This window comes from Heterocephalus glaber, unplaced genomic scaffold (assembly GCF_053883595.1).
Source record: "Heterocephalus glaber isolate CG9 unplaced genomic scaffold, H.glaber_assembly_v1.0 deba00001503, whole genome shotgun sequence".
NCBI classification, from domain to species: Eukaryota; Metazoa; Chordata; class Mammalia; order Rodentia; family Bathyergidae; genus Heterocephalus; species Heterocephalus glaber.
Window position 1 is genome coordinate 899,306 of NW_028258323.1, and position 23,036 is coordinate 922,341.

The 23,036-nt window shown below is 37.6% G+C and overlaps 1 protein-coding gene across 13 annotated transcripts in view; it reads right to left on the bottom strand.

Moving 5' to 3' along the window:
- Nucleotides 1–387: 387 nt before the first annotated feature.
- Nucleotides 388–23,036, bottom strand: part of Mapk10 (mitogen-activated protein kinase 10) — a 357,438-nt gene continuing 334,789 nt past the window's right edge. For 7 of the 13 annotated variants that reach the window (XM_004870519.4, XM_004870515.4, XM_021248787.2 and 4 more), the window contains 3 exons: nucleotides 15,193–15,256; nucleotides 13,460–13,537; nucleotides 388–4,043 (listed from right to left, as the gene is read on the bottom strand). In XM_004870519.4, coding sequence (XP_004870576.1) covers nucleotides 3,901–4,043; nucleotides 13,460–13,537; nucleotides 15,193–15,256 — 285 coding nt within the window. In that variant the 3' untranslated portion in view covers nucleotides 388–3,900. Of the gene's footprint in view, nucleotides 4,049–13,459; nucleotides 13,538–15,192; nucleotides 15,257–23,036 lie in introns of all 13 variants that reach the window. The other 6 variants (XM_087185889.1, XM_021248788.2, XM_087185890.1 and 3 more) reach the window with 1 other exon arrangement.

Sequence of the window (23,036 nt, forward strand, 5' to 3'; positions counted from 1 at the left end):
GTGTCAAAAGAAGTAATGAAATCTTATATTTTAATCACAAGGAAAGTAATTGATATAACTATTTACATTGTGACTGTTTTGTTGTTTTTACATGAATGACTTCCCTTGGTTTAGTGACATCTGTGAAAAATGTTGGCTTTTATAATTAAAACGTACATGGAGGATTGAGCAGGGAGCTGGTTCCTCTTCAGACCCAGAGGCAAGACCAGAATCAAAAATTCCTAGAGCAATTTTAATACTCTGACTGAGTTGTAAAAGATATTTTTTGCAGCAAAGCTAATTGATAACATTCTTTTCAGAGCATGATGCTTTTAAGATGCAGACTGTCATATGTTAAGAGAATTAAATAGAAATATAGTTTGTATAATTTAAGTTCTACAATGAATATTTAAAACTTTACAAATCAGCTTTATTGTACTTTTCCAGACAGGTCACAAAAAGATTTATTCTTATCTATTCCACTTGTCACATTTGCCAAGACCAATTTTCTAATCTGCCACTCTGTAGTCGTCACTATCTTTAGATAATATTTTTCCAATAATGATAAAAGTTTGAGGAAAAGTATCCCACTTCTCTGCCATGCATTAAATATCTTCCTCCAGTGGATGGGAATTGGCCTGGCCCTGGACCAACTGGGAGCTACATTCAAGAAAGCCCAAACATTTGATTCTTGAAGATGAAATATTATTTTCAGTTTTTATTCCACAAGAAGAAATTTTGTTGGAAGGCCAATGTATCCCTTTGTAAAATGAACACACCGGTCTACAAAACACATATAAAAATAGCAATGACATATCTACACTGGTGTTGGTTTTGCTGAGTTCTCATAACAATTTAATTGGTCCTGCACATGCGTACACACCCATCCCTTCTGGGGAAAACTACAGCACATTTTATCAAGGATCCCTGTGAAGCCAATGGCCTATGGAGAGGACAGAAGCTTAGACTCCTCAGAGTGCTAACTCGTATTCCAAAGTGAGCCCCACCAGAGGCAGAACCTTCCCTTTTTCCAGAAATATGGCCTGGATGACTTGCCATTTCTGCCCAGAATGTAAGAACATCCTTTGGAAATAACAAGTGACTATATAGGGAATATTGTGGTGGTTTTGCTCCTTAAGAAAACTCAATGCTGGACATAATCTATTCTGAATTTTATCATAACCATTTTTTAAAAGTTATTATAACAAAAGCCTCCTAAGATCCTGAAGGACAACAGGCTTTTAAAGGGGTAATTCTCTTGGCTGTCCCATCTCCCAGTATATCTTGCTTTGATCACCTAGGAAAATTAATCCTGCCAGAAGTTCAAATTCTTACCTCTATTTGTAAATGCTATGTAAATCCAAGGGATTTGTTTCTTTCTTTTTTTCCCGTCCATAGGGGACCACTGACTAAAGGCCCCCAAGAGTCATGCAAAAGGAAATATATGAGGAGGAGGTCCCAGGGAAGGCACCAACAGCAAGGACCTGGAACTGTGTAGTTCTTGACTGGTCTACTCTGAGGAAATAAATGACCAGGTGAGCAGACATGAGAGACAGCCTGACTGTCAAAGCTTCCGAGATGCTGCGGAGATTTCCTTTTGCCTCTTGTCCTCATGGACCTCATGAAATTCCCCTTAGATGGGTTCTTTTCAAGCTGCTGCCTGACCTCTGCACTTAGGCCTGCATGGTATAAAGCAGAGGAGTGGAGAGGAGTGAAGAGGCCCCAGATATATCAAGAGCAGAGTATAGAGAAAAGAGAGAATATTGATACAGAGAAGGGAAGTTCAACAAACCTGGACTATGACACAAGGAAAAAGTGAGAAGACACATGTGAAAGAGGAGACATTTTTTAAAAGTCTGCAATATTCACCAAAAAGAATGGTAGCAAGAGAGAGAGTAGGATATTTTTATTCCAGGGGACAAGCTGCACAATCTGGTATTCCCTGCATTTTAAACAAGTTACCTCTTGCAATGAACCCTACCGAGTGAAGCAATCCCTTAACAGTGGCTGCTCAGGTGGAGGTGGGAGTGGGTGCAGTTCCCTATGGACTCTATTGCTTCAAAAGAGATGGAGCATCCCTGCCGTTGGGTTTAAGGCCATTTTCAGAGCACTGATGTTCTTGTTTGCTTTATTTCTGAGGGGTTCCCACGTGCTGATCATATCACACTCATCAACCGTCCCTTCCATGTTTTACTTCTTCCTCAGGTGAATACCACCACACTGGTGAGCACCAAAGTGGCCGGAGTGCAAATAACAGTGATAGATACTTCACCAAAGTGAGTAAGAAGGGAAGCCTAGCATGGTGCCATTATTGCTGAGAAGTCCTGCTGGGATGGCCCTGTCAGATAACCTCCATGTTTCACAGTCCCTCCTGAAGTGCCCGAGAAAGCACTTTCACTTGATTTAAGTTAAATTCAGGTGATTGCACTAAACATTGGCATTAATGCTTCATGGCTTTAAGACAAACTCATATTGCTAGTGTGATTTCGCAGCAGTGATTTAGGGGCAGAGTTATTGCTCTCACATCTACTGTAGTACAAAATTCAGACTATCAGCCCTTCTTAGATTGTTCAAATTCATGAAATAAATAAGTAAACACAAAACAGCAGTCCTATTAAGGAGTCAGGGCAACTCCTGAGGAACAATGATGTCTTTGGAGATGTGCTTTGGGGGCTTTATTTAAATTAATTAACTTTATTCTAGAAGAGGAAAGCAATGTTTCTTCTCAGAATAAAACCTTGGCAGACCATGAACCTGAGAAGCAGCCCACCCAGGAAAAATCAGCCCACTGTCTGAGTCACTTGGGCAGGCGCCTTTTCTGTTAAGGAACTCATGTGTTAAGGATTCTCACTGTACAATGTTAACACAGTGACCCACCACACCTGCACTCTCTCCAGTAGCCTCCTGCTGTGACATGGAATTTAGAAATGAAAAATGGGCTCTGCTCTTTAAAATACAGACATCAGTGTCTCCTGGCCTCTGTGCAATCGTCTCCTCTGTTCTTATCCACACTGCAACAGCACTCTCTAGTCCCTGCTTCCTGTTCACTGTCAGCCACTATTCACACCTTCATTCTAAAGGCCGAACCAGTTAGAGCCTCAAAGCTACCCCTCCCCCCACGCACTGTACATAAGCATCACATATGTTCTTTCTAAAATTGGTATACAGGTGCCATTTAATCAGTTCAAATTTGGAAGCTACATCTTCAAGGTCTGAGAGCTCACTCCCCCCATGTTTCCCCCTTTACATGTTTTCTTATAAGACATACAGCTTAATCAATTAACAAACTAAACAGCTTATATACTGGCAATATATTATAGACGGATTTATGTCAGAGTAAATAGATCACGTGAAATGGACCATGTGGTACCCCAGTGCATGATGTCTTGGTAGGGCCCTGAGGACACTGACAGTAGCATCTCTAAGTAGAGCTGTCTGAATACAGACACATGCGGATCTGTATCTACATCCATCTGACTAGGCCAAAGGAGCAGGTAGATGCGAGATAGAGACACACACATGCTGGATGGGGCCACTGCACACCTCAGCATGCCATTTGAAAGGGCAGGTACAGGTGCTGGTTTTGCAGCCATTTAAATTACACTTTATGGAAAAGGCTTCTCTAATTTGTGTTTGATTTGCTCTCTGTAGTAAGCATTGTTGGAAGGAGACCAAAGCAAGAGCAACTAGAAGTTAAATATACATTTGAGCTTAGCTACAATACAGAACTTTGGAGAAGAAGCAGGCTAAAAGATTGGTTTCCATTGTAGGCTTGGATTCTCTCCTTTGCTGATTTCTCTACGTGTGTCTCTACGTGTGTGTGTGTGTGTGTGTGTGTGTACGTGTCCGTGTGTGTGGGTGAGTGTGTGTGCCATCCCCTCATCTCCTGAAGAACGCTGGGTTTCGCAGGCAGGCGGCTAGTCACCTGCAACAACCCAGGGGTCCCGCTGAGGCTTCCAAGCTGCTGTCAGTGTCAGATGCCAGGGTCTGGTCGGTGGACATGGAGGAGATGTCATTGACGGACGAAGATGGAGGGAGACTCTCACTGCTGTTCACTGCTGCACCTGTGCTAAGAAAATGAAGATCAACATGACTAAATCTGGAACCAGACCCAGCTGAATGCCATTCAAGAGGTCTGGATGGACATACATAAGAGGGGATTCATTCTGCAAACATTCATAGAATCACCCATATGGGGAACTATGTCAGATAGTGAAAATCAAGATGAAACAGCGCAGAGTCCCTGGTTACAGGTTATTCAAGGCTACTGCAGGGCTATCAAATCTCAATCTGTATTAGCAATTACCCACAATGCACTTTAAACACACACACGCGCGCGCGCGCACACACACACACTCATAGCACCTTCAATCCCCACAACCCCAAGTCCTCCATTATTATAATATAATTAGCCTGTGTGATAGCCCAAGGTTTTTGCATTTTTAAATAGCCACCCAGAAACTGTATAAAGAATGGGGAATTGAAAAACACTGCTTTATAGAGAAGACAGATAAATAAAATCCCTTAATGTAATAATCTGACCCTGTATGTTTTCAATGCTGGATGTTTTTAAGATGAACCCACAAAAGGGACTGATCCCAGACATATAGGCAGAAATCTGAATTACATGGAGACTACAGGTCTAGAAAAAGGAAAGTATGTAATGTAAACATTATTACATAGTCATTAATGATATCCAGTTTAAAATCCACATTGAAAAGCAAAGTAGACCGCTTAACGAAAGGTACAAAAAATAGAAGTCAGAGCATAACTTTTGATTATGTATTTCTGTTCCAGCTGGTTTAGTTATTGGGCTCTGCAAATGACTCTGAATTTTCAACTTAGATTTGAAAAATTATTTATTGGCTCTGTGGGAACATAACAATGTTGAAACTCAAGAAGAAGCGTGTTCAGTTAAAAACTTGCTCAGTTACAATATCTCTGAGAAGGAAAAGATGAACCAAAGGCACTGTAAAATGTAATTAAACCCTAGCTCATTGGAGTGGGCAATTTCCTTTTTCTGTGTTTTTTATACCTAGGCAATATCAGTGACAAAATATGTGATTTGTTAAACAGCTTGCTAATAACAATGTCTACAGTAAAATCACCTAGTAAGAGATTAAGAATCCTCACTAAAAAATACAGTATGCAAGATTGATTTGGTAAAAATAATAAGTCCAAAATAAAATAGTGTCATTACATAGACCTAAAAACTATTAAACAAAACTAAACAAAGAAGCAGCAGGACCCATATATTTCTTGTGCCTGGAGGCAACATTTCTTGCCCATGGGAAAAACATGATGAAAATGTGACAGGAGCCAGGGAGGATCTGGAAGCCTAAAAAATGACACTTTGCTTTGATCCTACATGTGCTTAGGGTTTTACTTGTTGATTATAAATATATTTATTTAAACAATGGGAAATGCGTAAAAGTAATAAAATAACACATACTGATCCTCAAACTAATGCTAGGAACTATTAAGCTTTGGGTATATATCTTTCTAGTCTTTTTGCAAGGAAGTTTCCCTAATTTTGAACATATTATATGTATTTCTTTGTACTCCACTGTTTTCATATACAGAAAAGCTTAAGCATTTTTCATGTTCTTTAAACTTCTAAAATTCTCAATACCCTTTAAATGTCTCTAGAAGAGTTTTGGGGGTTTTTGTACTGGAAATTATATTTAGGGCCCTCACATGGAATGACCTATGACATTTTTGTCTCTATTTTGAGATAAGATCTAACTAAGTTGCTTAATGGACCAACCAGGTGATCTCCCTGCCTCAGGAACTCAGAGTACTGAGATTCTAGGGATGTACCACCACCTTCAGTTTCAGAAGAGATTTTTAATGCTTTACTAAATTGTATAAATAATTATTCTCACTATCAAAACAACATGTAATACAAACTTACCTGGCTTAACTTTATTTCAACTTTACAAAATTATGTTCCTTAGAGAAATAGTGCAGAGCTAGTGCAATGCCTCTCATGGTAACGAATAACTTTTGATCTCCATACACAATGCAAGTTCCCAGCTGTAATTTATGAATTAAATTACACCAACACTTTTTAGGTTCTTTCATAAGCTCTGGGATCTAAGCATTTAGTGTTACTAAAATGGACTTCTCGGAATCCTCTTCAATTTTTCCTCATCTTTATTAAAGGGTAGAGATTAAGATTGAAAACAAGACTAATAAATGCCTGATGAATTATGGGCCCAACAGGGAGATTGCATTTTTCTTACTGCATTATTGCATTATTCTTTCTTACTCTTTGGATGATTTATTCCTTTCCTACAAATGTCTTTCAAATCATGATGCTGCAGTCCAGATTTAGTTTTGACTTGAGTTATGAAAGTAGGTCTATATATCTTTCTGTAAGCATTTTATTAAGATTTAATTCACATACTATGTACTTAATAAATTTCATTTGTAATTTGAGTTTTTTAGTATATTTAGAGTTGCACAGCCATAACCACAATCAACCTTGTAGAACTCTCATCACTCCAAAGAGAAACATTGGTTTGCATTTCTTGCCTACCCTCCAGCCCCAGACTAGGGAAAACCAACATTCTGTCTCTACAAATTGTCTAATCTGGACATTTCATGTAATTGGAAGTGCACAATATGATATCAGTCATGATTGGTTTCTCTCACAAAGCATAATATCCTCATGGTTCATTCATGCTGTGACATGTATTTCATCCCTTTATACAGAGAGATAATAGTCCATCATCATACGGATGTATTAATTTTGGTTTACCTGTGTATTAGCGGGCATTTGATGAACACTTGGGTTGTCCAGACTTTTTGACTATTATACACAATGTTTTTATGAATTTTCATGTACAACATTTATATGGTCATGTTTTCATTTCTCTTGGGTATCAAGGAATGGAATTGTTGCATCACAGAATAATTCTATGTTTATTCTCTTTGAGTTCATTCATTTTGAGGAACTGCCAAACTATTTTTGAAACTATTTTTGGGTGCACAAGTTTACAATCCTACCAGAAAGTTTAGCATTACAATTTCACCTTACTAATGCTTCCTATTGTAATTTTTTAATGATTATAGCCATTCTAAGTGTATTATTTGATTTGTGTTTGCCTAGTAGCTAACGGTGTCCAGTATCTTTTAATGTACTTGTTGATTCGTGGTCTATTCAGATCTTTTAGCCGTTTTTAATTAGGTAATTTTTTTTTTTACTGAATTGTAAAAGCATTTTATATCATTGTGATGCAGCCCTTCGAAGGTATACGGCTGGTCAGTATTTTTCTCCCATGAATAATCCTTTTGATTCTTGAAGGTGTCTTTAAAGCACAAATATTTAGTTATAATTATTAGCACATATTAATTGTACCGAATAATGTATTTCAGTGGTGAAGCACAATTGTTTTTAGTTTTGATGAAGTCAGATTTATCTAGTTGTTCTTTTGTCACTTGTGCCTCTTGTGTCATATCTAAGAAAGCATTTCCTAACCCAAGGTCATGACAATTTAATCCCATAGTTTCATCTGAGAATTTTATAATTTTAGTTCTTACACTACAGTTTATAATCCATTTTGAGCTCATTTTTGCATAGGATGAGGTCCACTTTCATTCTTTTTCAAGTGATTATTCAGCCCCAACACCATTTGTTGAAAAGACTATTTTTTCCTTGTAAAACTATCTTGACACAGTTGTCAAAAATGAACAAGGGCTGGGGATTTAGCTGAGTGGTTCTGCTGCCTGCCTCACAAGCACAAGTTCGATCCCCAGTACCAAAAAAAAAAAAAAAGAGAGAAAGACTTGATAACAAATGCGAGGATTTATTTTTGGACTCTCAATTCCATTCTATTGCTATACATCTCCATATAAGTAGTAGGCTATCTTGAGTATATGTCTTGCTCTAACTTTGGAAATAAGGCTTCTTTAACCCTTTATCTCCTTCAAGATGGTTTTGGCTACTCTGGATGCCTTACATTTCCACCTGAATTTTCAGACCAGATTTCTTCAGAGAAGACAATCATCATTTTTGTATAGTGTTTGACTTTAAAGTCAATTTGGGGGAGTATTTTCACCTTCATCATATTGAGTATTCCAATCCAAGAATAATGGACCATCTATCCATTTACTTAGGCCGTCTTTAACTTAATTAATTACATTGATTAATTTCAACAGTGTTTTTGTGATTTCCAGAGTACAAACTTTGCACTTTTTTATTAAACTTATTCTTAAGGATTTTTTTTTTTTTTTGCTTCTGACATAATGGAAAATGGAATTGTTTTTGTTCATTGCTAGTAAATAGAACTAAAACTGGTTTATTTGAATAAAGAGTCTCATTGGCAGTGGACTTGGAATTAAATAGATAAAATGATGCTACACTGTCTTGGCCAAGGAAAATCATATGTTTTTCTTGTCTTGATCACCTGGTTCCCTGTAATCCTTATGCTGTCAGAAGAGTCCAGCCTCTATCAATATGGAATGTCAATTTACAATTAGCCTTCACTCACTCAAAATTCAGAATCTGTCAAATCTTCATATAAAATCTGCCTTTCTAGGGTTCCACAGACTACTGTACCTGATTTTTTACACCAAAAATTAAGAGAGGTCTTTTCTTCCAGTGCTTCCTCTCTAAAATTTTCCATCCCATGTGCTTGCCTTATGGGAGTGGCCTTTCCATACTGCTCTGAAGGGAGAATGAAGTGCACTGCCTGCCTCTTGGTGTGTTGGTGGTAATGCCCCGTGGCTTCTTAGAGCTAATTATTAGCATCTTTCGCACTCTGCATTCATTGGTGTCACACTGGGAGCGGACAATTGGTCACAGTAAGAACATTTATACCACAAAAATTGACAAGTGTTACAAATCAGTTGTTTTTTAGAGATGATTGTTAAATATTAATGATCTTACCACTGTTCAATGAGTAATTTTTGCTCTGCATGCCCTTCATTACTGCAGTACAATAAGTGACTACAGTCTCTTCTGGCTTTCACATGACCCATCCAAGTCTATTTTCATATAGGCAACAAACAAGCTTTGCAAACCATAAAAACAATCACAAATAAAATGGACAGAATAAGAACTTTGGTTTCACATTAGTTTACTGCCAAGAAGTTTGTGAAAATCTTAAACAGAACTGAGCCGGACTAACTCTGACTGTAATGTCTACTTGCCTAGCACATCTCAGCATCTCGAGAACCTTCTTTCTGTATTACTCAGAAGGAACCAGGGGAGAGATGCATTTTATAATATATTTTCCCATCTATGGAGCAATACATATTTTTAATAAAAATGACATTTAAAGAAAGTAAAAATACTAATAGAGTTGCAAATGAGGGATATTAGCCACTTTCAACTTTACTTCATGTCTTAGTTACTTTTCTCTTATTACTGAGACAAAATACCTGACATCCAAAGTTAAAGGGGAAAGGTTTATTTAGCTCACAGTCTGTAGAGGTTTCAGTCCATAATCAGCTGGCTCCAAGGCAGGATAGCACATGGCAGAGGAGCAACAGTTCATGGTGGCAGAAGACAGCAAAAGCAACAAGGGATGACCACAGGTTTTTCTATCCCTTAAATCTTATCCATGAGCCTAGCATTGCACCATGAATCAATCACACATTCTAGATTCAGCCACCTCGGAAAAAGCCCCACCCACAACTGCATGAGGCTTTGGGGAGATATCTAGACACAAGCCATAACATTTTAAAACATTGCAATTCACAATACAAAATAATTTACTCTAGTGAAAATTTCCAAGACAGAAGTTATCTAACCAAAAAGTAGTCACTGTTACCAGGAGAAATTTTGCTCTGTTCTTTAAAAGGAAATTATTTTCCCAACAATTCCCTCCCCAACTGCCACCACCAACAAAAAGATATATACAAAGAATGAAAATAAAAACTAAAAAGAAAAAAAACTGACAGATATTCTTTTCTCTCTGCACAATCTTGAGCCTCCCAACATATCTGGGCTTGAAGATTTTTTAGCAAAAAATAAATACAACTTATTAGACTGCATGAGTGACTCTAGCTGGGAAAGATCTACTCCCATGGTGGGGAACATTGACCATACTGGAAAGGAGGGGGTGTGTACTAAAAGCACTAGGGCAGATTTGTCTTTAATTTAAACATTCTGAAAAAATCTCTACCTACCCAGTGCTAAGCATCTTGTCTCAGTGAGTCATTGTTCCCTGAGGGAACTTTATTTCTACATGGAATAGAGGTGGAGAACAAACGGAGAATTGCTGGATTAGATGATCTCCTATATTTGTTCCAGCTTTAACATTCTGTAACAACTGCTTTCAGAGGAAAATTAACTTCTGCTCATGGACTACTATTCCCTCAGCAGTCTTTACAAATCAATTTAGGAGGCAAACAGCTATACTATTCTTGAAAAGAAATCACTCTGCAAGTGAAATTGGACCGCAGGAGAGGGTAAAATTATTTGTTTAGGAATGTATCTGAAGTTTAGATGTATTCCTTATTGATATATGACAATTCAATCATTGAATTTCAAATCTATAAATTACTATGCAAATGTGCATTTAATCTCTTATTTAAGTTTTTTGTTTTTTTGTGGTTTTTTTTGGTACCGGGGATCGAACTTGGGTCCTTGTGCTTGCAATGCAGGTGGTGGAAACACTGAGCTAAATCCCCGGCCCTATTTACATTTTTAAAGCATTCCTACAACAAGATTGGGGATTGAGACCATTTCATCCCTGAGGAACTACATTAGCTGATTTCCTTGCTATGGGATTACCACTGAATAGTAAGAGAATCTGTACTGTAACATTACTTTGTCCTAGCTATTTAAACAATAAAATATGGTATGTAGCTATTAATGAGGAAAAGTGACTATCATGAAAAATCCAAAAACTCAACTTTTCAGAAGATGTTTTAGTAATTGCTTTTTCTTTCTAGCATAATTTACTGCACACACGTACACAGTGGTGCACCAATAAAAATTTAACAAGTGGCTCTCCAGGGGGAAAAATGTCCTGATTTGTGTAGAGTCTTGCCAAGTTCCATGTTGTAAATTTCCCTAGCTGATTGAAGCTATCAGCATGAGGTCATTAAAGTCACTTTGAGAAGATGTACACAACTGGTTCTCGAGCTGACAAGAAGAGGCGCTAACACTCAGCGGCTCTACAGCCTCTATGTGATGTAAATACATGCAGATATGTCATGGATAAAGATGTCACATAAGATATACAACACATATAATTTGCCAACATTTAGTCATGAATTGTTTTCCTTAAAATGATTTCCTAGTAAAAGACTGAATCCACAATCACTTTAACTATAAATTGGTTAAGTCAGTCAACTATGTAGTGGAGGTACATGTAAAAGGTAGATAACCTCTGACTGTTACAAGTAGTTGGCATGGTTATAAAGGGGTTTTAAACTTCTCACTTAGGTAAACATTAACTGTGTATTGTAGAAATAATCACCAACACAGAAGAAAATGGTCCTGCAAAATAATCACAAATATACATTTCCAAAATGAATGAATCAAAAAACCATGTGAAGGAGCAAACCAGTGTGTGAGGCATGAACAAGTGTCAAAGGTGACAGTTCCTAGATTTGGCACTTGACCCACTTATACTCATGATGAATAGTTGGTAACTAAATAGTTAACCAGGTAACTATCTAATAGGTAACCATTAGGGTGACTAAATAGTTGTAATCATCATGCAAGAATTGACTGAATTGTGTACTCAATTAAAGCTATTATCCTATCTTAATTCTGTTTTTGGAATAGCATCAAGCAACATGCTGAGAGAGGAGCTGAGTAGCAATTTTCAAATTAATAAATATTTGTTGAGCTACTATTGTTGCAAGGCACAGCACATAGCAGTGTGCCAAGATTAATATATATAATCTTCTTAGTGAACTTATAATAAGTAAGGGATAATAAGACAAGAGGTCCAATATTTTAAACATGGGGACTAATAGAAAATTTTAAAAGATCCTATTCTTTTGGGACGATATGAAAAGTCTTTTGAAACAGGGTAGTATAGAAAGGAAATGAAGTAATGATTATTTGAAGTCAAGATCAGTAGAATAGCTTCTACTATTCTACTATTCTATTAAAATGTGCTCCAACCCAGTATGAAATGTTGTCATCTTTTGCTAGATCCTGGTATTTCAGCTTCTTAATAGTTATAAGAAAATTTGTTCTATTATAGGAATTCTTAACACAAGGAATCTTTCTGGATGGATGCTGAAGTCTGTCTTGGAGTTCTTTAATCAGCAGCAGAGAGAACATATAGAGAATTTAGAAACAACTTCTGCAGACTCAATCCAGATGGTACAAAGAGTAACAAGGGTGGGCAAGGCAGACAATGCCAGTGACCCCCTTTGCCCTCACTGGGGAAAACTTGGGGTAGAACTGAATATTGCCTCAAGTCTGCTTGAAGGACCTGTCTGGGTGTCAAGCTGCATGTGGATCCAAACTAGTGATTCAGAGTACTATCAGCATGAATAGCTGATTAATTTATCCTATATCCCTTTTCCTAAAACAATTCACAATGAATGGGAAATACTTTTTATTAAAGGTATTTAATAAATCTGTTTTCTTCTAAACTAGTCATCTACACCTTACATTCTTGTCAGCAGGATCTGAGGGTAATTTAAAATTGAAAATAAACCACTTTTCTAAAACTCTTTATATTCAGAACATCCATCTTAGGAAAAAATATATTACCATTAATAAGTACAGGCAAATTACTTCAAGGGACCTTGACTGTAACTATCATCTTGATTGTTAACTTGACTGGACTGGAGACTCCTAGCTAGAGACTAGGCAATTGGACTGTCACGGTGCTAACCTCAACCATACATGATCCCATTGCTGAGTGTGGAAAATAAACTGAAACCATGAGCCAAAATAAATATTTCTTCCTTTAGGTTGCCTATGTCAGGTATATTTTGTCCCAGTATCAGAAAGGTGACTATCATACAACACATATGGTAGATGCTTCAACTATAGTCACACCAACCCTTAAGAAGAGTTCAGACTCTGAAAATGAAAGAGGGGAGAAGTTGGAGCTGGAGGAATTCCTGACCTCTACATTGATCTGGTAGTCAACAGGACCTTGGGTCTCTGTGTTTTATGAATAGCATTTACGCTTGAAGCAACCAACATTAATGTTTCTTTAGCATTTGTTACTCTCTTAAAATCAGTTCTAGGGCCAGGGACTTAGCTCAGTGGTTCTGCCGCCTGCCCCACAAGCACAAGGACCAGAGTTCAATCCCCAGTACCAAAAAAAAAAGTCAGTTCTAAAAGAACTTCTGTGCTAAATAATTATAATCAGAATAATGGGAATGAATGTCACACTAAATATCAGAATAAACCAAATTAAAAGCACAGGGAAACCGTCCTGCAATACTTGCTCACACATTCAGGGAGTGATGTCACTGGTTGCAACCCCTCCTGGGAAGTCAAGGACAAACCGAAGTACTGGTTTATGGGTTATTCACTGAGAGTGAGTACCTGAAGGAGAAGGCTGTCCTTTTACTACACCATTTTTAGTCTTTTCTTCTGAATTCATTACTTCCTTGTAAATAAGTTCTGTAAGAAACAGTGATCTGTGTTACTATATTCAGCAAATGTTTCTTAATCCACAGAGAAATTAATTCATAACATATAACAATATTTCAATGGGGTTGAGTAGATTAAAAAATCAACTGAGGTCCCTTATTCCTCTATTTCTAGTTTTCCTTGCAATTAGGATGGATAAAACAGTTAATAAATGCATGTATGAAAGATATATATTATACGATTTTCTGAAATCTCAGTGAGTGGGCACTTCCGATATACTCTCATGCTATTTATCAAGGATTTTGATGACTGCTTTTGAACACCAATTTTTAAATATGTACACCCTAACAGATGCACAATTTCTCACAACGTTAAATTATTCCCTTCCATCTCTGACATCATTTTTCTTTCAGAGTCATATCTTAGATTTGCAAATCTAAACACGCCTAAAATACAACATACTAAAAATTCATCTTATTCATTCCCAATCTGGCATCCATTTTTGTCTTCCTCATAGCTAGAGGTTAAAAAATGGATCTTAGGTTCTATAAATTTTTCTCCCTTTCACTAAAAATTATTCAGCTCTCCTTGTTCTTACGTTGCAGTAGCCTACGGCTCATATAATCATCATCTCTTATGCATACTTCTTGCTCCAATTTAGTCTACATATTTCTCAAATGATGGCTGCATCTTTCTCTTACCTATTTATGAACCTTGGAAACTCAGTTAGATCAAAGCAATTGATTTACTTTTTGCATTTGTTCAGTTTTCCATCTTCATCAGCATGGTCCCTTGCCCAGGAAAATCTTTTTCCTCTCCTAGTAAGCTTTGCTTATTTCTGTCATTTGTTTTCCTCTTATAGCCCTATTTGGTATTTTACTGTTTTTCTTTTCCCAATTTAGATTTATTAATTCCTTCAAGGTAGCTAAATTTCCCTTCCCTTAAAATTTTCCATTTATGTTTCTTCCTATTTTGATCTGATCATTTGATATCTTCACCTTCGGGTTTCTTATAACTGTTCTACTCTGTAGTTATTTATATTAGTTTAACAATGACTTTCAACTTTGAGTTACCTTTCTGCTTTGTTTCAACCTATTTTGAAGATGTAACATGAGTTTGGAGAAGTGTTTCTGAAAAAAAGGATCAAGGCATTCATTCTTCCCTTTTATTAATTTAAGGAGAAATAAGCCACTGAGGTGCACTTATTTTCTATTTTAACACTCAAATGTTATGCATTCTGTGGATGAATTCATGTACTAACTATCTTCCTCTTTCTAAAGTTTAAAAACATTCAATTTTATGTTTTATGTAAAAGTTTTCCATATAAACAGGAAAGTTTAAATTTGAAATTTTGAGTTGAACCTTGCCCTCCACAACAAACACTTCAACAATCCATTTGCAAAGGTGTCAATAATTAATTCCTTTCATTCTTGAGCAAACACAAATTTTCCATCAGTATGAGAAGACAGATGAAGTTTTAGAAACTTTAAAAATGGTCTAAGAGGACAATTTAAAAATCATCTTTTAAAATAAAACAAAATATCATCTTTTAGTAAATTACTTTATAAGAAAAGGTCTTGGGGTACTTTCTATTTCAGAAGTATAGGATATAGAAGTGTTGGATACTTTCTGTGTCCCGAGTTTCAATAAAGTAAAAAATATACACTTATGAGTAGCAGAGTCACCTTTCCATTCTTCAATGGTGTGTTCTCTTTCATCCAGCTGTTTGTCATAAATCTGAGGTGGAGGCTGCAGAATGAAAACAAAGAATAAATTCTGTAAATAATCTACACATAATTAAACTCTTAACAATCCACGAGAATACCTTGGTATTATTGATTTTCGTGGTGATCACAACCTTATACAAAATGGAGTAGTGATAGTATTTCAGAAGTTAAAGTTTCCACACACACTGATGGGAGATTCGCTTGTATCACAATACTGCTGCTTAATAAAGATGGGCCACAGATCCCCATCCTGAGAGCTTACAACCCCACACCTCCTGGTTCAGAATCCAGAGCTCAGCAACTAATGACCGAACTTGGAAACTCAAACCCAACACCCGACTACAAAGTCACAGAGGCCGCTCTTTCCTCTGCTCAAGTGCCCCATAACAGATCCTACTAAGACTCTCCCAGATTGACTAGATCTGCTCCATTTTTGCACCTTCTCTGAAGAAGACTCTATAATGCTTCTCAATAGACCGTGGTATCAGTCCTCATTATAAGGAAACACTTAGATTATTTACTAATCTTTTATTTTTCTCAAAACATCATAAAATACCTTCAAATACAGTTGTCTCCCAACGTACATCCCCTCCGCCAGCTGATTATAGAAGCAGGTCACCTTGAACACCTCAGAGCCCCCTAGGTTAGAGAAATGATGGAACAGAGCCTTTGGTCTGCTATATACCGTCAGTATTCCTCTTGTTACATGGGGTTGGATGTGGAGAGAAAGATTTCCACACATCTGTATGTCTTTCCAGAAAAATATGCCCAAATAAACGCCCCAGTCTTGTTTTCTTAATATTTTGACTCAGAGAGATCTACCACAGTCATGAGGGTAGGTCCAATTTAAGTCAGTAGACAATGAAAGGAAAAAAAATCTCTCCAAAAATCATATCACCACAAGGCAGAAAATGGTGAGACAGGACATCTACACAACATACACCAGACTGAATGCAGAGGAGAAAAAAAATATCTGGTCCTCTGAGACTGAGAAGCCTGGAACTCATTGTTATCCAACAAGCCAAATGCTTCATGTGAAACTAAAAGATTTACTCAGTAAGATTGACTCAGACCTGCTAGGATGTGGATCCTCCAAAGATGGCTACCAGAAGGAAGGCTTTGGAGACACAGTTCAGAAAGCTCTGACTTCACAGAGCTCTTCACAGTGCTCTTTACTACATTCACAATCTCTGGTAGCCCGAACGGTGAGAGAAGTGAATGTCATCCTAACCCTGGCGTGTCGGGCAGCTCACATCCCTCAGAAGTGCCTGGGTATGAAAACAGAAGACTACTCGGCTGGGAGGAGCCAAGTTGGCAAAGAGCTGAGGTGTTGAGAAATAACTACTGGTGGGCAGACATTCTGTAGTGCCCATGATCACTCCTGGGGCAGAATGCTTTAAACATTGCTGCTACTCAGATGTGGCTAACTGAACAACACTAGCTACTCAGCAGCAGTCAGCACACTGACAGCTAAGCAAAGGAGCCCTTCATTTAACCCTGTGACACTGTGAGAACAAGTACAGACAAGATCAAGCTGAGGACACTGGGGAGTCAGGGTCTGCCAATTTGACTTTTAGGTAGGATGTTCTGCCCCAAACTGTAAAGGATTTCCAAATTATAAGAATATTATGATTTCATGAGTAAACAAGTAAAAGAATGTTAATCTTGAAAATTTGTGAAGTCATAATCTAAATCAGCTGTTGCAAAGCCAAAGTCTGGTTTGGCCACAATGTTCTTCCAAATGGCAGTTTCCTGCTGTGCCTCTTCCTGCGGATGCATAACACCATCCAAGTGGCCACATCCAGGATCCCTGCCGGACAGCATGAACAGCTTGCAGGGACCCCAGGGCTTTGTGTTTTGTGATCACCTTTTCCTTCTAACAGTAGACCCAACTCAGGATCCCATGGGACTGGCTTTCCCATTGGATTTTTCCATTCAAGATTCAAAATTAAACATAGTTCAAGAGCGCAGTCCCTGCTGAAGTTCCTAAATGCCATTTTCTGCCTGCAACAAAGATATTTTGAGATGGTTTTTCTTGGCACTTCCACACACAGCTGTTGCTCATGTATGAAGCCTGAAGTACACAGAATAACCACAAACTGCACAGAGAGAAACCAAAGTGCTGAGTCCAGGATTCTTCCCTTCAGTGAATCTAGGCACATTTTATAGTTTCTATCAAAGGACCTCTGCAAAGGAGCTATATGTTCAGGTTTGTGTTTTTGCTTTTGTTTTGTTTTGTTTAGAAAGAGTGGAGGCAAATGTCACTTATTGGAGAAGGGTACCTTCACATAAAGATGTCTTCTACATGACAGTATAAAAGAGTAACTAACCAAGAGTCCAAAAAAGCAATGTCATAGCACACACACACACACACACACACACGTGTGTGTGTTTGGGTAGCAATCATGAATGTGTGATGATCTATAACACTCTTTGCCTCCTTCTATTAAGAAAAGTTGGAAAAAAAAAAAAAAGAAGAGTTGGTGTCTGATTGCTCAGCTTTTCTATTTTCCCATCCTATTAAATACAAAAAAAATCTGTTTTGCTAGGTAACAATGTAAATAAAAAAGAAATAAGGATCAGGGATAAAGAAAAATGAGTAGTGTGTACAGAACTATCAGGCTTTGTGATCTTCATTCATTCTTGAAAAGACTCAAGATATTTTTATGTTATTTTTTAAATTGATTTTTACTCTCAGTTGAAAGTCTTGTAGAAATTGAACTATGGACTCATGTATGGATACCATAAATAATAACAATATTGAGTTTATATATTTTGTATTGATGACATTGTGTATACATATTCAAATTGAATTAAATGAGATAAACACATGAACAAATACATGATCACTATGAGCTAGAAAATATTAAACTTAATTTGTTCATTTATTAAATTTAGTCATTCAACAAAGGTCTTAGGCATCTAGTATGTGCCAAATCTATACTTGGATTGAAGAATTATAACAGAAAGTAGAGAGAAGAGGTGGGGAGCTATTGCATGGCCTACAAAAAATATTTAAAAATCTGACTGGGGAATGGAATGGTAGTTCATTGTTAGAGTATAGAAATGCTACTGAAATTTGTGTGCTTATTCTGTATCCTGACACTTTACTTAGTCCATCAGTTCTAGTAGTTCTGGACTTTGTTAACTGACTATATAACAGCGCTGTCATTTTTCTCTCAACATCTCCATCATCTATTTTTCTGAAGCTGATTTGATATACTGTCTCATTTAATCTTTATAACAGCCTCTCTCATGTAGGTGTGCAAATGGAGCACAAAAAGGTAAAATAATTGTATTTGAGTGGTAAAGGCAATACTTAAACTCAAGTCTGTCTGGTTCTCTCTTTTTGTATTTGCAAATATGGCTTGTAATTCTTACTAATTTAATCCATTGATAAATGTACTTAAAAGTTTACTTAGTATTAAGGTTTAGATCTGGCATGTTTCCCAATCGCTTGGGGGTATTTGAAAAGTGATTACCTCACAGGGTGCTGTACTCATCACTAGATCAGCCCACTGATGAACACACAGCCAACTTGCTGTCAGGAACTGGGGTCTGGTAAGAAGAGGTGGGTCACTGTGGCATGACCCGGAGAGTGGATCTCCTTCTAGGTCTCCTCCCTTTCCTCTCTTCTTCCTGGTAACCTTGACCTGAGCAGCTTTCTCCACCAGGCTCTCCCACCATGCTGTTTCTCCGTTGGAGCCTGCAGATCATGCATGAACTGAGACCCCTGAAACTGGGCACCAAAATAACCTTTCTTTCTTTAAGTTGCAGGTATTGAGTATTATGTCCAGCAACAGGAAAGTGACTATGATAGTTACGAAAACAAATCAACAAAGAATATCCGGGTAAAAAGTTAATCCTATCTCCATCTCTAGGAGAAGGGACACTGGAAAAGCTATTAATTAGTGTTAGACATATAATTTCCCCACGTCTACTTACACAGGGCCTAAAATGTGCACTGTATTGTGATGCTGCCACCGTGTGGTTGGAAAAAAGAACACATTAAGCAAAAAGTGTGAGCTCATTGCTCTGTCACTTCGAGGTCTCAGCTGAAGCTGCACAATGAAATCATCTGGGACCTTTACAAATACTGATGCCGGGATGCCACTCCCCAATAGTCTCATTTAATTTTGGGGGTGTGAGGACTGGGTGTTGGAATATTTTCAAATGTGCCAGGTGGTTATAATGCACAGCCGAGCTTGAGCTGTCTGCTCTAACCACTTAGGCAAACACAAAAATAATTTGTCATTTGTGAAAACATGCTTCTTTTGTACACATGCAAGAGAAAATACTGGAGAGAAAGTGTCTCTATCTTCAATGATATCTATTTCTTGGTAAAACAAAATGATTTCTGTACAATTTAAAGAACACAGCAAAGAGATGTGTGGCTTGTAATCAAAGTGAATATCAACTCTGTATTTCTCAGTCAAATGCAGTCTATGTGCAAAGTGAGTGAAGAGAACCCTGAGTGACAGATCTGAACAAGTCACAGATTTCCTAGAAAGAACCACGGAAGGCACACTGGTCTCAGAGCACCATGGACCCTGCTACTTAGCAAGGCAGAGCTTGGGCAAGTCACTTGCTGTGCAATGAACTGTCACATACTGCTTCGTTCAAGAGAAAACTCATTCTGCGTGTAGAACAAACATCATACTGGGTGATTCAACAAATGTCTCTTGAGAGCACGCAATGTGCAAAGCATTGTGTTGTAGTGCCTCGTTTCACAAACTTGATTCTTTCTACAGTTCTGGCAGCAAAATGAGTTAGACAAGAACTGAATTAGATCCAATGGTTAGGTTCATGTTGACCTTATGGCAAAATGCGGTTCTCATCCAGTTTGATTTGAGGCCAGAATTGTAGAGAGAATTGATCAAAGCACCACTGTAATGTGTTACACATAGACAGCATGAAATACTGTGTTATATACAGAAAGCATGAAAATTGTCTGGAGACATCACAGCACTAAGTGTTCAGGAGAACTTGTGAAAGCTAGTAATCCAGATTTTAATTATAATGTAAAATGAATGTAATTAGAAAGCTTGACTAAATAATGCTCCAGTGGTTCGATAAGGAATTTAAATTCAGTTTCCCCCATCTTTTCATTCTGTGGCTTTCTCAGATGTTAGTTCACATCGTCAATAGTTTTATACTATCAAAAGATGGTGTCTTAAAAGTGGAAATTCCCTTTACTGCTCCATGGACATTAATTTTTCCTGTGGTTCTTTAACAGAAAAGGCTCAGCATTTGCACCACTAATCACCCTGTACTCCAGTCATAAGTATTAATTTTTAAAAGTCATTCAACATATATTTATTAATCAACTACTATATATTTTTAGTCACCCAGAGTTCCACCTCTTGTAATTCTCAAATCTAATTATTTACAACTCATGTAGATTATTAGCTTCTACCCAGCTCTTGCATCCTCCTGCAATGTCTACTTCAGTCAGACTATTGTTTCCACCCTATGTTACTTCAAATCTGTGCCTTCACCTGCCTTCTCCCTTTCCTATACTCCAGATCTAATTTCCAGAGAAGAACATTTTGGAAATTCAGATCTGATGATGCTCTTCTCCTGCTTCCTGGTAAGTGGCTTCCCTTAATCCTAGCATTGTGTCCATGATCTGTAACAATGCTTAGAAAAGCCTTCCTCACCTAGTCCCTACCTACTGGCCCACCATCTCCACTGAGTCATCCCCAAAGACTTGAAATTCTCCAGCCTGCTCTTGACCCTGGCATGTTTGCATGTCCCCTTTATTCTGCCTGCCTTCCTTCATTGGCATAATTCCCACTTTATCCTCCCTGTTTCATTTTGGAGATTAGTCCCTCCAAGGAGTCTTCTCCAACCAATATTCCTTGGGGATTTTTCTTTATAATGCCATTATATGGCAAGCTTAAAATTGGACAGTTTCTCACTCAATATTTGCTTATTTGTCTTCTCATTAGAATGTGGGACAAATAACCGAGGACAAAGACTGTGCTACTGTTTGCCAGCATCTAGTACATCTAGTTATACATACCAAACATTTGACAAGCAGGAACAAATGAATGAAGAATCATTACTGTGCTAAAGGAAAAATTTGTCAGTTAAAAGATGAAGTAAATGACGACATGTTTAACATCAAGTAATTTTAAGGACCACTGATTCTAGCTTAATACGTACACACATTAACACTCACTTTTGGTCAAGAGTCTAACATCTATTAACATCCACAAGCCTTAGTGTCTTCAGTTGTATATGGAGTCATTTATTTAACAAATACTGATTATATGACTGCTAAGAGCCAAACAATGTTTTGAGTACTTGGGTAGAATAATGCCTCTCTCTTTGCAGATCTTTAATTCTAATGGCTGAGACCAACAATAAAAAGAGATATATAACTTCAAACAGTAACAACACAAGAAGGGGGCCATATGGATATTTGGGAGGAAGAATTTTCCAGGCAGAAGGAACTGCAGTACCACAACCTAAATGGGGGAGCTTACTTGACAGGGTCAGAAAAAAAACACAGAGGCCAGTATAGTGGAGGAAATTGGAAAAAGCAAAATGCAGAAAATAAAATCAGAAAAGTAGACAGGTCAAATCAAGTAGAGAGATGTTTTCTACACTGCGGGCATGAAAATAAATTGGTTCATTACTATAGCGGCCCATTAATTTAATCATGAAATGTAGAATAGGAGAGAAGAATATCAAAGTGTGTGTGTGTGTGTGTGTGTGTGTGTGTACATGCTGGTTGCAAATATAAAATACTTTTCTTAAGAAGGATTCTGACAAAATTTGGAACAGCACTGAAACAAGAACATTGTAAGCCAGGATGAATACTTGAGCGATTTATCCAAGAGGGCATGGAAGAGTATTAGTTGGGAAATTATATGACCTGTTTCACATTTTAGAAGGAAAACTTTAGGCACCCGGGAGCACACACCAGAGGGGACAAGAACGGAGCTGGGAGAAGCATCGGACCATGACATGGTCCAGGACAGAAACGATGTTTGCATGCACCTGGGGATGAGAAGGGTCATTTAGTAGGTTAGACTGGTAAGATTTGCAGAGGATAACTGACATTTTCGAGAGTTTTTATGAGGCTTAAATAAGACTGATTATGGGGATGGGTTTTACAAACGCCAGAGCAGTGCTCAGCCCAGCACAGGGGAGGACAATCCAAGTGCATTTACTGATCAGTCACTAGGCACTACTGCTACTGCTCTCTGCACTCAGTAGATAAAGTTGCATTTCTGCTCCCAAGGAACTTTAGAGCAGTAGAGTTGGGAGAGAAAAACATAAAAATGGGTCATTTCACCATAATGTGTAATATGATAATGGCATGTGCAAAGTTTAAGGAAAAGAGTCAATTAAATTCTAAGCAGCAACTACATCTTTTGTTGTAAGCAAAGATTTTTTTCAATAGTCTATAGAACACTTTAGCCTCAAAAAGATGTTACAGGACAAAAACGGACTTACAAAAGAACTGGAAAACAAATACAAGTCAAAAACAAACATATCATATACAGACACTGCTGAATCATCTTGTCAAAGTCATATTGTTGTTTGCTGCATTGCTCTACAGACACAACACAAGCAAAATGAGCAAGAGCAAAAGGATTATTGGCATCCTGGTATCAGTAATACGAATGAACAATGAGAAACAACACCCCTCCAGTGAGTATCAAAGAGCAACTCCTGGGGTATGAATCCAACAAATACAGAAACACAGTTACAGAATTAGCAACTTCAGTAGTTAAACTGATTTGAATATACCTTACAGCCTTTAGTGCAACACTATGATATTTTAACTT